The sequence below is a fragment of the Poecile atricapillus genome, chromosome 14 (assembly GCF_030490865.1).
Source record: "Poecile atricapillus isolate bPoeAtr1 chromosome 14, bPoeAtr1.hap1, whole genome shotgun sequence".
Classification (NCBI taxonomy): Eukaryota; Metazoa; Chordata; class Aves; order Passeriformes; family Paridae; genus Poecile; species Poecile atricapillus.
This window is the reverse complement of record NC_081262.1, coordinates 16,351,508-16,366,813: the sequence shown is the minus strand read 5'-3', so window position 1 is coordinate 16,366,813 and position 15,306 is coordinate 16,351,508. Positions and strand designations below refer to the sequence as shown.

The 15,306-nt window shown below is 56.0% G+C and overlaps 1 protein-coding gene across 2 annotated transcripts in view; it reads right to left on the bottom strand.

Moving 5' to 3' along the window:
- The window catches only part of PRKCB (protein kinase C beta), a 109,274-nt gene that overhangs the window by 41,944 nt on the left and 52,024 nt on the right, over nucleotides 1–15,306 (bottom strand). For both annotated transcript variants that reach the window (XM_058849599.1, XM_058849598.1), the window contains exons 4-5: nucleotides 10,224–10,335; nucleotides 8,105–8,233 (exon numbers count right to left, since the gene is read on the bottom strand). In XM_058849599.1, coding sequence (XP_058705582.1) covers nucleotides 8,105–8,233; nucleotides 10,224–10,335 — 241 coding nt within the window. The remainder of the gene's footprint in view (nucleotides 1–8,104; nucleotides 8,234–10,223; nucleotides 10,336–15,306) is intronic.

Sequence of the window (15,306 nt, the reverse complement as noted above, 5' to 3'; positions counted from 1 at the left end):
TCCACACCCCCGAGCTCCTCCTGCCCCCATCACCCTCCCGGCTCCAGAATGATGGTGGGAAGGTGTTTGCAGTGCCCCAGAGCTCCAGAATGATGATGGGAAGGTGTTTGCAGTGCCCCAGAGCTCCAGAATGATGATGGGAAGGTGTTTGCAGTGCCCTGGCTCTGGAATGATGATGGGAAGGTGTTTGCAGTGCCCAGAGCTCCAGAATGATGATGGGAAGGTGTTTGCAGTGCCCTGGCTCTGGAATGATGATGGGAAGGTGTTTGCAGTGCCCAGAGCTCCAGAATGATGGTGGGAAGGTGTTTGCAGTGCCCAGAGCTCCAGAATGATGATGGGAAGGTGTTTGCAGTGCCCAGAGCTCCAGAATGATGGTGGGAAGGTGTTTGCAGTGCCCTGGCTCTGGAATGATGATGGGAAGGTGTTTGCAGTGCCCTGGCTCTGGAATGATGATGGGAAGGTGTTTGCAGTGCCCAGAGCTCCAGAATGATGGTGGGAAGGTGTTTGCAGTGCCCCAGAGCTCCAGAGTGATGGTGGGAAGGTGTTTGCAGTGCCCCAGAGCTCCAGAATGATGATGGGAAGGTGTTTGCAGTGCCCCAGAGCTCCAGAATGATGATGGGAAGGTGTTTGCAGTGCCCTGGCTCTGGAATGATGGTGAGAAGGTGTTTGCAGTGCCCAGAGCTCCAGAATGATGATGGGAAGGTGTTTGCAGTGCCCTGGCTCCAGAATGATGATGGGAAGGTGTTTGCAGTGCCCAGAGCTCCAGAATGATGGTGGGAAGGTGTTTGCAGAGCCCCAGAGCTCCAGAATGATGGTGGGAAGGTGTTTGCAGTGCCCTGGCTCCAGAATGATGATGGGAAGGTGTTTGCAGTGCCCTGGCTCTGGAATGATGATGGGAAGGTGTTTGCAGTGCCCCAGAGCTCCAGAATGATGGTGAGAAGGTGTTTGCAGTGCCCAGAGCTCCAGAATGATGATGGGAAGGTGTTTGCAGTGCCCAGGGAAGGGGGGACAGCCCAGCACAGAGCGGGCAGGGATGGCAGCAGCAGGGCAGGGGCTGGGATGCTCCTCAGTGCTGAGCTCCCCTCCCTGCCCAGGGCCAGCAGAATCAGCCCAGGAGCCCCACGAGAGCAGCAGGATGAGCCCAGGGCTGTCCCAGGGCCGGTGTCCCCTCACCAGGAGGAGCCCCAGAACGATGTCACACTGCTCCATGTCCCAGCAGCCAGCACAGCATCTCCAGTGAACACCCTCTGCTGTTTATCAGGCCGCCCTTCGCTCCTTTAAGGAACAGGAGAAGTCGTTCCTGGCCCTCGCAGTTAATCAGTTTATGCCCTGAAGCATGAGATTTGATTACCTCATGTTATTATCTCAGCGTGCAGACCTCAAAATTTCATTAATGGGAATAATTTTATCTATTCATTTAAAAAAACCAAAATGCTTCTGCTTGACCTTAAGAAACTTCCTGGCTTTTCAAGCAGAAATCAACAATTAAGTGAAGGAAAAATAAAAAGCCAGAGTGGCACAGCAGCGATACCTCACGGCAGGGGAGATGTGCTCCTCGCCAACATTTCTGGCATTTATTTGACAGTTAAATTTGATGTCAAACAGTTTTATACCCCTCATATCCTGACAGTTTTGTGCATCATTAAGAAGCGGTAACATCATTATGAACAGTGATGAGTAAGAATATTATGATCCCACTTAAAGCAAGTCCTAAATCACTCTGGGTACCAAGTGATGATGCCACTGTGGGCTCAGGCCATGCTCGGGATGAGGGGTTGGCCAGTCCTGGACATCTCTGGAGTGGGGGGCTCGGGGGGCAGTGCCCTCCTCATCCTCCTCCTCCTCACATTTCCCGTGGCACCAGGGCACTGCTCCACTGCCAGGGGAAGGAAATGGCAGGGCCAGGGCAGGCAGAGCTGGGTGAGTGGCATTTGAATAATTCATTCTGAAAAGTTTGCAATAGCTTCTCAATATATATATATATCTATAAATATTTATATATTTATTTTTATATAAATATTATTTTATTATATTATATTATAATATATATTATATCTATAAATATTTATATATATAATATTTAAATATTTATTTATATATAAAAATATATGTTATTTATATATTATATATATAAACATTATATAAAAATATTTTTATATAGTTATATATAATTTTTTATATATTTATATATAAATATAAATATATAGTTATATATAAATATTTTATATATTTATATATAAATATTTTATATAAAAATATGTTTTTATATATTTATATATACATACATTTATATATAAAAATATATATATATAAATCAGTGCTCAGACAGCACCTCTGAATTCCCACAGCAGCTGGGATGGGAAGAGACACGCACAGCTCCCGTGGCACACGGGGGAAGCAGTGCCCGGAGCCAGGGGGACACAGAGCTCATGGTCAGGAGCTCACCGTGGCTCTGGGAGCAGAGCAAGGCCCTTTCCCCAGCTGCCAGGGCTCCGAGGAAAGGCAGGATTAACAGGCTGGATAAACAAACCCCAGCAAGGGATTTCCCAAATCTGCCACACGGGGCTCACTTTGATGTGAAATTTTAAAAAAAGGCCTGAAACAAACGCAGCTCCTGCCCCGCTCTCCAGGCGGCTCCCATGGGCTGTCACATCCTGCCCCTCCTCTCTGAGCAGACAGGACCTGGCCAGACAGGGACAGCACATCCTGCCCCTCCTCTCTGAGCACACAGGACCTGTCCAGACAGGGACAGCACATCCTGCCCCTCCTCTCTGAGCAGACAGGACCTGTCCAGACAGGGACAGCACATCCTGCCCCTCCTCTCTGAGCAGACAGGACCTGGCCAGACAGGGACAGCACATCCTGCCCCTCCTCTCTGAGCACACAGGACCTGGCCAGACAGGGACAGCACATCCTGCCCTCCTCTCTGAGCACACAGGACCTGGCCAGACAGGGACAGCACATCCTGCCCGTCCTCTCTGAGCACACAGGACCTGGCCAGACAGGGACAGCACATCCTGCCCGTCCTCTCTGAGCACACAGGACCTGTCCAGACAGGGACAGCACATCCTGCCCCTCCTCTCTGAGCACACAGGACCTGTCCAGACAGGGAGGTTCTGGAAAGAGGAAAAAGCACCTGCACAGGCTGCCCAGGGAAGCTGCCACAGCCCTGCAAGGCTTCAAGGGCTTGGAGCAGCCTGCTCTCATGGAAGGTGTCCCTGCCCGAGGCCAGGTGGCTTTAAATGACCCATTCCAGGATCCCATGGAGCCGTGAAAAACCTTTCCAAAGCCTGGGTCCCTGCAAGGTCAGAGCTCCGCCCTTCATCCCACCCTCACCACCTCTCCTGGCCCTCGATTCCACAGCTCTGGGATGGCGTTTTGGGGAGGGAGGGCTCCCAGGCTGAGCTGCAGCACTCATCTTCCTCCCTGCAGCACTCATCTTCCTCCCTGCAGCACTCACTCATCTTCCTCCCTGCAGCACTCACTCATCTTCCTCCCTGCAGCACTCATCTTCCTCCCTGCAGCACTCATCTTCCTCCCTGCAGCGCTCACTCATCTTCCTCCCTGCAGCGCTCATCTTCCTCCCTGCAGCACTCATCTTCCTCCCTGCAGCAGCACCCCCAGCAGGAGCAGCCCCATCCCAGCCAGCACTCAGATTAGCACCCTCTCGAGTTAAACCCTTTCATTCATTGATAAGAACATATTTGCACATGCTCGCACAATGGAAAAGGCACAGGGCTCATTAGGGCTGCATCTGCCTGGGCCGGTGATTATTAATTAGCGCGCTTCCAGCTCGTTTATCTCATCAGCAGAATCGCTTTCGGTTTTGGTCACTGTTTTCCCTCGTCAGGCAGACAGAGGAGCTCCTGTCCCGCAGGTGCTGGGCTGGGCTGGGCAGGGAGAACATCCCCGAGGGAGCCCGAGATGGGGCTCAGGGCTCCCTCTGCTCCACACACACGGGAAAAGTCACCCTGGGGGTTCCCCACTGCCCCACACACACCCCCCGACCCCACAGCTCAAACCCTGCTCTTCTTCACCCCTGTCAAAGCCCCTGGACCGTGTCCCCCCAGCCCAGCGCTCCCTGGGCAGGGATGCAGGCGCGGTGGGATGCTCTGACAGAGCCCAGGCGTGCTGGGAAGAGCTGGCTCAGCAGAGGAGCCGTGCACAGAGCCCTCCACACAGCTCCCAGCCTTCCTTCACATCCTCCCAGCCTTCACATCCTCCCAGCCTTCACATCCTCCCAGCCTTCACATCCTCCCACCCCTCCATCTCCCAGGCTCAAATATTCACGGCCCTTAATACGACAGGCTCAGCATAATCTGCAGGGAAAGCTTTGCTCTCAGGGAGGCAGAACTGCCTCGGTGCCCTGGTAATGTGCTGAGATTTCCTGCTTTATTCCGCAGCCTTCTCCTGCTAATAAGACACTTGATCAAAGCCCAGAGCAGGACAGGGAGTGTGGAGGTGCATCTGCTCCTGTCCCACAGCAGCCCTGGGTGTCTGTCTCCTGCACCAGGGCCAGAGACACATCCCACATTCTCAGGATTGGGAAAGAATTCCTGGCTGGGAGGGTGGGCAGGCCCTGGGTCCCTGGCAGTGTCCCAGGCCAGGCTGGACAGGGCTCGGAGCACCTGGGACAGTGAAGGTGTTCCCACCCATGAGCTTCAGAGATAAATTTTAAGGGCCCTTCCAATCCAAACCATCCCAGGACTCAATGACCCTGTGAAAAATCTGTGTTTTTTGTGGGAGGGAAAGACTGGCTTTACAAAGACAAGGAAAAACAATCCGAGTGGGAGAGGAGACCGGCACAGAGCTGAAGAGCATCGGCAAACCCCTGTTGGATCAGCTCGAGAGGAAAATGCAGCCGCAGTTGGCCGTGCCCGTGCTGCCGCCTGCAGGCACCGGCCCTGCCCTGCCTGCGTGCTCCGGCCACGGGAAAGCTCCCGAAATCCCCGGGCAGGGGTTCCCCGGCTGGGGAGACAGCGAGAGGCTCCCCCATCCCCAGCGGACCCCTTTTCCAGGCAGCAGAACCAGAGCCGGGCTCGGGGGCTGCTCCATCCTGGACAGAAATCCGGTGCTGCCCGCGCCGGGAATGCTGCAGGGATGGTGGGAAGGGAATTTCCCCCCTGCAGCCTCTCGGGGACAGCCGGGCGGGTCCTGCAGGGATCTGGGAAGGGAATTTCCCCTCTGCAGCCTCTCAGGGACAGCCGGGCGGGTCCTGCAGGGATGGTGGGAAGGGAATTTCCCCTCTGCAGCCTCTCAGGGACAGCCGGGCGGGTCCTGCAGGGATCTGGGAAGGGAATTTCCCCTCTGCAGCCTCTCAGGGACAGCCGGGCGGGTCCTGCAGGGATCTGGGAAGGGAATTTCCCCCCTGCAGCCTCTCGGGGACAGCCGGGCAGGGATGCTCGGCCCGGGAAGATCCCCTCAGTCCACCCAGGCCACCACTGCCCCTGTCCCCAGGCAGTGCCACATCCACAGGGCTGTGAAATCCCTCCAGGGATGGGGACTCCACCCCTGCCCTGGGCAGCTGTGCCAGGCCTGGACAGTCCTTTCCATGAAGGAATTGTTCCCAATATCCATCCTGAGCCTCCCCTGGCCCAGCCTGAGGCCGTTCCCTCTCCTCCTGTCCCTGTTCCCTGGGAGCAGAGCCCGATCCCCCGGCTGTCCCCTCCTGGCAGGGACTTGTGCAGAGCCAGAAATTCCCCCTGAGCCTCCTTTGCTCCAGCCTGAGCCCCTTCCCAGCTCCCTCAGGAATTCTCCAGCCCCTTCCCAGCTCCCTCAGGAATTCTCCAGCCCTTTCCCAGCTCCCTCAGCCCCTCCTGGTGCTCCAGTCCCTTCCCCAGCCCCGTTCCCTTCCCTGGACTCGCTCCAGCCCCTCGGAGCTGAGAGGGCCCGGAGCTGCCCGGGATTCCAGGTGGAATTCCAGGGCCAGCACAGGGCTGGGCGGCTCCATCTCCCCAGGGCTGGGTGCCCATTGTGCTCTGGGGCCATCTGGGCTCCCCAGTGCCCAGCTCTGCTCTCCCAAAGCACTCCCACAGCTCCACGGCAGAGCTGGAGAGCTCAGCTCGCTTCCCGTCCTTTCTGGAAAAGCCAGCAGCTGACACGCTTTCACCAACACCTCCAGAACGGGCCAGAAATAAAACAGCCTTTCAGAGCCAGCTGAAGGAGTGAAAATCCAGCTGCACAGAACGGGGCTGGGGAGCTCCTCCCTGCCTCTGGAGCGGTGGGAACGCGGCACAGGGAGCCTGCGGTGCCAGCAGGAGGCTGAGATCTGCACCCCGCTGGCATCTGATGGAGGCTGGAGGGAATCACAGGATCCTCAGCGTTGGAAAACACCTCCAAGGTCACTAAATCCAACCTTCGGGAAGGTGCCTGGGAAGCAGGACTTGTGCAAACAGAGTTCTGCCTGGTTCACTGAGGCTCTCCTCTAAGGACAAAGGCAACAAAAAAAGCATTTATAAAGCCCTCCACAACTCTTTTCAATTTTTCAGTAACATTTTCAACAACTCGATATTTTTTCTGGCAGCGCTCCTGGTGGCTCTCCCCGGGGGACGAGCGCCCGTCAGGATGGCGAGGAGCAGCACAGGATCCTACAGAGCCGAGCCCATCGCACAGGAACGAACCCTGGGGATGTCACGGCTGCTCGCAGGACGTGGGAAGAGCCAGCGGGAGAGGCAGCGAGGGCAGCGGGAGGATGGAGAAGGATCCGGTGCTGCCGAGGGTGTCCCAGCCTGGAGTCCTCACCCTGGCAGCGTGGGCACGGAGGGGCACCTCACACCCTGCCTCTGACTCCTCCGGGAATAGCTCGGCGGAGCCTCAGCGCTCCGTGCGGGCAGGAGCTTCCCTCGCAAGCGGCCCCAGCCCGTCCTGCCCCGCACAAACCCGCAGGGACTGCCAGCGCCGTGCCCAGCCCAGCAATCCCCGCTCCCATCCCGCTGGAGCTGCTCCGCCCGCCCCCGGAGCTCTGCTGTCCCCGGGCTTGGCACAGGAGGCTTCACAAGAACGTGACTCAATGTCCTGTGAGCTGCCCGTAGGTCACGGGGGGTGTGTGATCCTCTGGGAACTCAAAATCCAGGTGGCAAAAGCCTCTAGAGATGGGATAATCCTGCTCCCTGCCACAAACCACATTCCTGCAGATGCTGAGATTTCCCATCATTCGAAAAGCGCTTTGGAAAGCGGGTGACAGCAGTGCCACCATTCCCGGAGCCCCGGAGCCCCGGAGCACGGCCAGGCTTTGCCAGAGGGGGAGGCTCCGAGCCCTGTCCTGCCCTGGAGCCCCCGGGAACACCTGTACCTACAACAGTGTACCTGTACACCACACCTGTACCTACAACAGAGTACCTGTACACCACACCTGTACCTACAGCAGTGTACCTGTACACACCTGTACCTACAACAGAGTACCTGTACACACCTGTACCTACAACAGAGTACCTGTACACACCTGTACCTACAGCAGTGTACCTGTACACACCTGTACCTACAACAGAGTACCTGTACACCACACCTGTACCTACAGCAGTGTACCTGTACACCACACCCGTACCTACAACAAACACTGTACCTGTACACACCTGTACCTACAACAAACACTGTACCTGTACACCACACCTGTACCTACAACAGTGTGTACCTGTACACACCTGTACCTACAACAGAGTACCTGTACACACCTGTACCTACAACAAACAGTGTACCTGTACACACCCGTACCTACAACAGTGTACCTGTACACACCTGTACCTACAACAGTGTGTACCTGTACACACCTGTACCTACAACAAACAGTGTACCTGTACACACACCTACCTACAACAAACACTGTACCTGTACACACCTGTACCTACAACAAACAGTGTACCTGTACACACCTGTACCTACAACAAACAGTGTACCTGTACACACCTGTACCTACAACAAACAGTGTACCTGTACACACCTGTACCTACAACAAACAGTGTACCTGTACACACCCGTACCTACAACAGAGTACCTGTACACCACACCTGTACCTACAACAGTGTGTACCTGTACACACCTGTCCTACAACAGTGTACCTGTACACACCTGTACCTACAACAAACACTGTACCTGTACACACACGTACCTACAACAGTGAGCACGTCCTTGTCGATGTCGGCGCGGATGTAGATGCGGCCCCGGCGCTCCGTGTGGTCCGTCCCGCACAGGCTGGGCACGTTCATCACGCAGCGCTTGTGCACGTTCATCATGCAGGCTGTGAGACAGAAAGGGACCCTCAGCACCCCGGCACACCTGGGGACACCCCGGGGACATCCCAGGGACATCCCGGGGACACCCCGAGGACACCCCGGGGACACCTGGGGACACCCCGAGGACACCCCAGGACACCCCGGCACACCTGGGGACACCCCGGGGACATCCCAGGGACATCCCGGGGACACCCCGAGGACACCCCGGCACACCTGGGGACACCCCAGGGACACTCCGGGGACATCCCAGGGACACCCCAGGACACCCGGGGACACACCGGGACACCCTGGGGACACCCCAGCACACCCCGGCACACCTGGGGACACCCCGGGGACACCCCGAGGACACCCCGGGGACACCCCAGCACACACCGGCACACCTGGGGACACCCCAGGGATACCCCGGCACACACCGGGACACCCCGGGGACACCCCGGGGACACCGCTGCCGGGGGGGACAGGGACATCCTGCCCTGCTCTGAAGCCGGGCCGTGGCGAGGGGCTCTGGCATTAACACAGAGCCATTGATCTCCCCGGGCGGCTGCGGGCTCCGCAGAGCCTGGCTCGGGAACCCGCTGGAGCAGCTCCGGGTCCTGCCTGAGGGACCCCAGGGCTCTGGGCCCGCGGGAAACTGCCTGAGTTCTGCTGATCCATTAAAATTATTAAAATTATTAAAATTATCTGTCAGCACCCCAGGGTGCGATGGCGGGGGCTCGGCTGGATCCACCAGGAGCCAAAAAGGGGCATTAAAACTTCCCTGTGTACCTGTATACACACAGACAGGCACAGGGATCCATCTCTGCACGAAGATACGTATATACGTATTTACATTTTAAAGCAGTTCACTTCCCCTTGGCGAGATTCCCAGGGTTCTAAGGAATGTGCTGTTCCCAGACAGCCAAGCCTCCCCATCCCTGAGCAAGGAGCAGCCAAGCTCCTGCTCCCGCCGCCAGCGCCGGCACACGCTGCGTGTCCCAGTCCCCTTAAATAGGAACACACGGGATTAACTTGGAAAATTACCGATTCCATCCTTTCCCTCTGCTTCCACCCCCCGCTTTCTCCTCCCTGCGCAGCAATTCCCCCGCCGGCAGCGCCGGGAGAGGCGGCGGCACCGGGCGGCCACACGGTGTCACTCGGAGCCAGGCTGCGAGCGCAGCTCCCGCCGGCCGGGACACCGGGCACGCACCGCGGGAGGCTGCGAGGACCCTGCAGGGAATAATCCTGCAGCTGCTGCTGCTGCTGCTGCTGCTGCTGCTGCTGCTGCTGCTGCTGCTGCTGCTGCTGCTGCTGCGGGGGTGCTCCTGGAGAGGGACTTGGGGCTGCTGCGGCAGCGGGGGATGTGGGGATGATGTGCAGAGAGATGTGGGGATGATGAGCAGAGAGATGTGGGGATGATGTGCAGAGGGATTTGGGGATGATGTGCAGAGGGATGTGGGGATGATGTACAGGGGGATGTGGGGATGATGTGCAGGGGGATGTGGGGATGATGAGCAGAGAGATGTGGGGATGATGTACAAAGGGATGTGGGGATGATATGTAGAGGGATGTGGGGATGAACAGAGAGATGTGGGGGTGATGTGCAGGGGGATGTGGGGATGATGTGCAGAGGGATTTGGGGGGATGTACAGAGGGATGTGGGGATGATGTGCAGAGGGATTTGGGGGGATGTACAAAGGGATGTGTGGGGATGATGTGCAGAGGGATGTGGGGGTGATGTGCAGAGGGATGTGGGGGGATGCTGCTGCTGCAGAGGGGTGCAGGGAGGTTCCCCCAGCCCAATGCCTTTCCCTCTCCTGCTGCAGCCCCAGGGACTCCCCCCACACACCTCTGGGGCACTCAGAGCCCTGCAGCCCCACACTGCTGGCAAAGGGCACAGGCTCGTGGCTGCAGCCCAGGATCCTGGGGTGCCTGAGCCCCCCACGGGCTGCCCGAGCCCCCCACGGGCTGCCCGAGCCCCCGGAGCTGCAGGCAGAGCCAGCAGAGTCAGTCACTTACTGTCACATTTCATCCCCTGGTGAATGAGCCCGTACAGCAACGACCCGCAGTGGTCACAGAAGGTGGGGCTGGAGTACGTGTGGATTTTAAATTTGTGTTTGCTCCGGGGATCCTGGGAGGAAAATAAAGGACAAAGATTATAAACTTGCAGCAAATGTTGGCAAGGCACCCCTGCTCTTCCCATTCCAAGTGCCAGCTGGCTCCGGAGGTGCTGCTAATGGACTTGAGTCAACTGACACCGACTCGTGGGGACCTTTTCCAGCAGCCACCAGGATCCAGCTTTATTCCTCTTCATCTGTGTTGCCATAACAATGAAAAAGCAATGCACTGGCTTGGCTGGGGATTTACTGTTTTTCGATAACTCAGTCTTAGCATGGAAAACACCAGGTGAAATTGGTAGGTATGAACCAGCAGCAGGGCTGGACACTGCCCAACTTCCACACAGAGCAGGAAAAACCACCCATGATTCCTTCTGTATTAATCCTGCCCAGGAAACATCTCCTGTGCTCTGGTGCCAGCCCTCCCCTCACACTCCCAGGCATTCAAGCTGCTATGGGGATGCTTTAATATTTTGAGCTTTCTTGAAAGCAAGGGCAGATCCTTGGCCAGCAGCAGAGGGTGCAGACCCAGCAGAGCCCAGTTTATCCTTTTGTGCAGGCACTGGGCAAACTCCTGGGCTCCAGCGAGGGTCAGCAGGAGTTAGAGCCAAGCAAACTCAAATAGTGGAATCCCAGAATGGTTTGGGTTGGAATGGACCTTAGAGCCCATCCAGTGCCACCCCTGCCATGGCAGGGACACCTCCCACTGTCCCAGGCTGCTCCAGCCCTGTCCAGCCTGGCCTGGGGCACTGCCAGGGATCCAGGGGCAGCCTCAGCTCTTCTGGGTGTCTGTGCCAGAGAAAACTTCCAGAAGAAACAGCTTCTCAACGGGGAGACACAACCAAGCACTGTGGCTGAGCGAGGGTTTGGCATTTCTTGGCAGGTTCCATGAAAGACAGGACAATTCTGGGAGCTCAGGGGAGCCTGGGGCAGTGGGGCTGGGCAGAGGGAGCTGCTGGGGCTCCACAGCCCCCCGAGCAGCACAGGCAAGGGGGAAGGCACGGAGCAGCTTGATTTCATCTCAGGTTAATTGTTTAAGGGTTAGGGATGAGGCTCAGCTCCCAGCTCCGTCATTTGAGCTGAGCAGCTTTTTAATGGCCTGGAAAGCTGCCCAGGCATTAGCAAAGACACCTTTTCAGGGCACTGTGAGAGGAGTAAATAAATAAAGAGTGGAATCAGAAGCGAGCTATAACATCACCACCAATACATTCCATCCCCCCGAAATTAATTTCCCAGCACTGTTGCATTGGAGCTCCCAGCTGCATTAATCACCAACGTTGTGCTTTACTGCTCAGCACCACAGATAACCCCAATGGCACCCTGGAGGGGAAAACCAACAGAGCCTCCTTTAACTTGCTCTGTGCCGTGCCAGGGATGGGGTACAGGCTTCAGCCAAGGCACTGGAACTGGAAATATCTCACATTTTACCCCAAGGAAATGCTTCCAGGCACAGCTCCCGGCGTGGCTCCAGCTGGCAGAATGGCACGGGAAGGTTGAGGGGATGAGTGGTTGCAATCAGCCTGGGTTCTGGACACCCCAAGCAGCCAGTTCTGTCAGGGACTTCGCTTTCCTCAGACATTTGTAAGACAGCAGAGGAATGAAGCCTGGATTTTAGGCTGGAACAGGAGGTGGGGGGAGTTTCCCCCCACGAAACTCAGGGCAGGCAGCCAAGAGGCAGCCGGGACTCAACCTTGAGATGGTCTGGAAAGTTCCAACCCAAACCGTGCTGTGATCCCGATTCCCTTGCCAGTGTCCTGGGACAGAGGAGGTCTCTGGCTGTGCCCTCCTGCGTCCTGCACACCCTGCAGCGGCCACCCCCAGCTCCCCTGGCAGCGAGGCAGGGCCAGGGGGACACGGGGAGAAGCCATGTGCCAGCGCGTGACAGAGGAGGGATCGCCCCCGAGCGCTCCCTTCCAGAAACAGATATTCCTGTTTAGGCAAGCGGGAGCGTCAGCCATTCATAAAAAACACAAGCTTCATGCAAAGGGAGACAATCCCCACTTCATGCGAAGGATGCTGAATTCCCACCGGAACCCAGAGCTCCAGAAGCTGGAGAAGCAAAATGCCAAAGCAGGCACTGCCCAGAGAGGGGCTTCACCTTCTGCTCCAGAGAGGGGCTTCACCTCCTGCTCCCACCCCTGCCCAGAGAGGCTTCACCTCCTGCTCCCACCCCTGCTCAGAGAGGCTTCACCTCCTGCTCCCACCCCTGCTCCAGAGAGGGGCTTCACCTCCTGCTCCCACCCCTGCTCCAGAGAGGAGCTTCACCTCCTGCTCCCACCCCTGCTCCAGAGAGGCTTCACCTCCTGCTCCCACCCCTGCTCTGGAGAGGCTTCACCTCCTGCTCCCACCCCTGCCCAGAGAGGGGCTTCACCTCCTGCTCCCACCCCTGCCCAGAGAGGCTCCTGTGAAGAGGGGCAGAGCCAAAGGCTGGGAGGGGATGGAGCTGCTGGGCTGGGAGGGGATGGAGCTGCTGGGCTGGGGAGCAGGAGCTGCTGGGCTGGGGAGCAGGAGCTGCTGGGCTGAGAGGGGCTCGTGTCACCTTGCCCAGCGCCTCAGAAAGCGCCAGGAACCGGCAGTTCTGGGGATCGGTTTTGAGCAAGGCTCTCTGTACCAAGAGACTATTTTTGTACCACGGGGACAGGACTGACGAGAACACTGCGTGTGCAGATGCTGAGACTTAAAACAAGAATGGTTAAAAAGAACTTTGCCAAGAAAAGAAAAGGCTCCTCTCCTCCCCCAGCAGCGCTGAGCCAGCCTGAGGAACGGGGCAGGAGCAGCTTTCTCTGGGCTGGAAAATGCCATGAGCAGAGGCAGTGCACGGCCAGGCTCTGTCCTTGCCTTGCCAGCCCCTGCAGCCAGGGCAGAGCAGCAGCTGCTGTGGCTCTGAGCTGCTGCCCTGCAGCCACTGACCCAGCAGAGATGGCAGAACCCACCCAGCTTCTGCTCCGAGTCCAACAACAGCTTCTGCAATATCCCATCCTCACCAATCTGCAATATCCCAATCCTCACCAATCTGCAATATCCCATCCTCACCAATCTGCAATATCCCAATCCTCACCAACTGCAATATCCCATCCTCACCAACTGCAATATCCCATCCCTCACCAATCTGCAATATCCCATCCCTCACCAACTCCACAATATCCCATCCTCACCAACTCTGCAATATCCCATCCTCACCAACTCTGCAATATCCCAATCCTCACCAATCTACAATATCCCATCCCTCACCAACTCCACAATATCCCATCCTCACCAACTCTGCAATATCCCATCCTCACCAACTCCACAATATCCCATCCTCACCAATCTGCAATATCCCATCCCTCACCAATCTGCAATATCCCATCCCTCACCAACTCCACAATATCCCATCCTCACCAACTCTGCAATATCCCATCCTCACCAACTCCACAATATCCCATCCTCACCAATCTGCAATATCCCATCCCTCACCAATCTGCAATATCCCATCCCTCACCAACTCCACAATATCCCATCCTCACCAACTGCAATATCCCATCCTCACCAATCTGCAATATCCCATCCTCACCAATCTGCAATATCCCATCCTCACCAATCTGCAATATCCCATCCTCACCAATCTGCAATATCCCATCCTCACCAACTCTGCAATATCCCATCCTCACCAATCTGCAATATCCCATCCTCACCAATCTGCAATATCCCATCCCTCACTAATCTGCAATATCCCATCCTCACCAATCTGCAATATCCCATCCCTCACCAATCTGCAATATCCCATCCTCACCAATCTGCAATATCCCATCCCTCACCAATCTGCAATATCCCATCCTCACCAACTCTGCAATATCCCATCCCTCACCAACCCTGCAATATCCCATCCTCACCAACTCCACAATATCCCATCCCTCACCAACTCTGCAATATCCCATCCCTCACCAATCTGCAATATCCCACCCTCACCAACTCCACAATATCCCATCCTCACCAATCTGCAATATCCCATCCTCACCAATCTGCAATATCCCATCCCTCACCAATCTGCAATATCCCATCCTCACCAATCTGCAATATCCCATCCTCACCAACTCCACAATATCCCATCCTCACCAACTCCACAATATCCCATCCTCACCAACTCCACAATATCCCATCCTCACCAATCTGCAATATCCCATCCTCACCAATCTGCAATATCCCATCCCTCACCAATCTGCAATATCCCATCCTCACCAACTCTGCAATATCCCATCCCTCACCAACTCCACAATATCCCATCCTCACCAATCTGCAATATCCCATCCTCACCAATCTGCAATATCCCATCCTCACCAACTCTGCAATATCCCATCCTCACCAATCTGCAATATCCCATCCTCACCAATCTGCAATATCCCATCCTCACCAACTCTGCAATATCCCATCCTCACCAATCTGCAATATCCCATCCTCACCAATCTGCAATATCCCATCCTCAGCAATCTGCAATATCCCATCCCTCACCAATCTGCAATATCCCATCCTCACCAACTCCACAATATCCCATCCTCACCAACTGCATCTGAAGTTTCTCCTCTTTACTTGTCTAAATAAGAAAAAAACGTCCCTGATTTCCTTCTGTGGGTGCCCAGAGAAGCTGGGGCTGCCCCAGCCCTGGGGCTGTCCCCAAGGCCAGGCTGCACAGCGCCTGGGACAGTGGAAGGTGTCCCTGCCAGCGGCCTCCCAGAGACTGGAACTCCAAATCTCCTGCAGCAGAGCCTCGGGAAGGGGCAGCCAGACCCACCCCGACAGCCAAGGGTGTTTGAAACCTCTGCACTCACATTTGCTGCATTTGGCAGAACACAGAGCTTCAGGATTAGAGGCTGCTGCTTTCCCCGTCTCATTGCAAAGAGAGCTTTAAATTATCTCTGCTGAAGAAGAATTAGCACAGTTCATGTGAAGAGACCATTTTAAAGTGAATTTCATAGTGATTTAAACAGCATAATAGCAAATACAACACA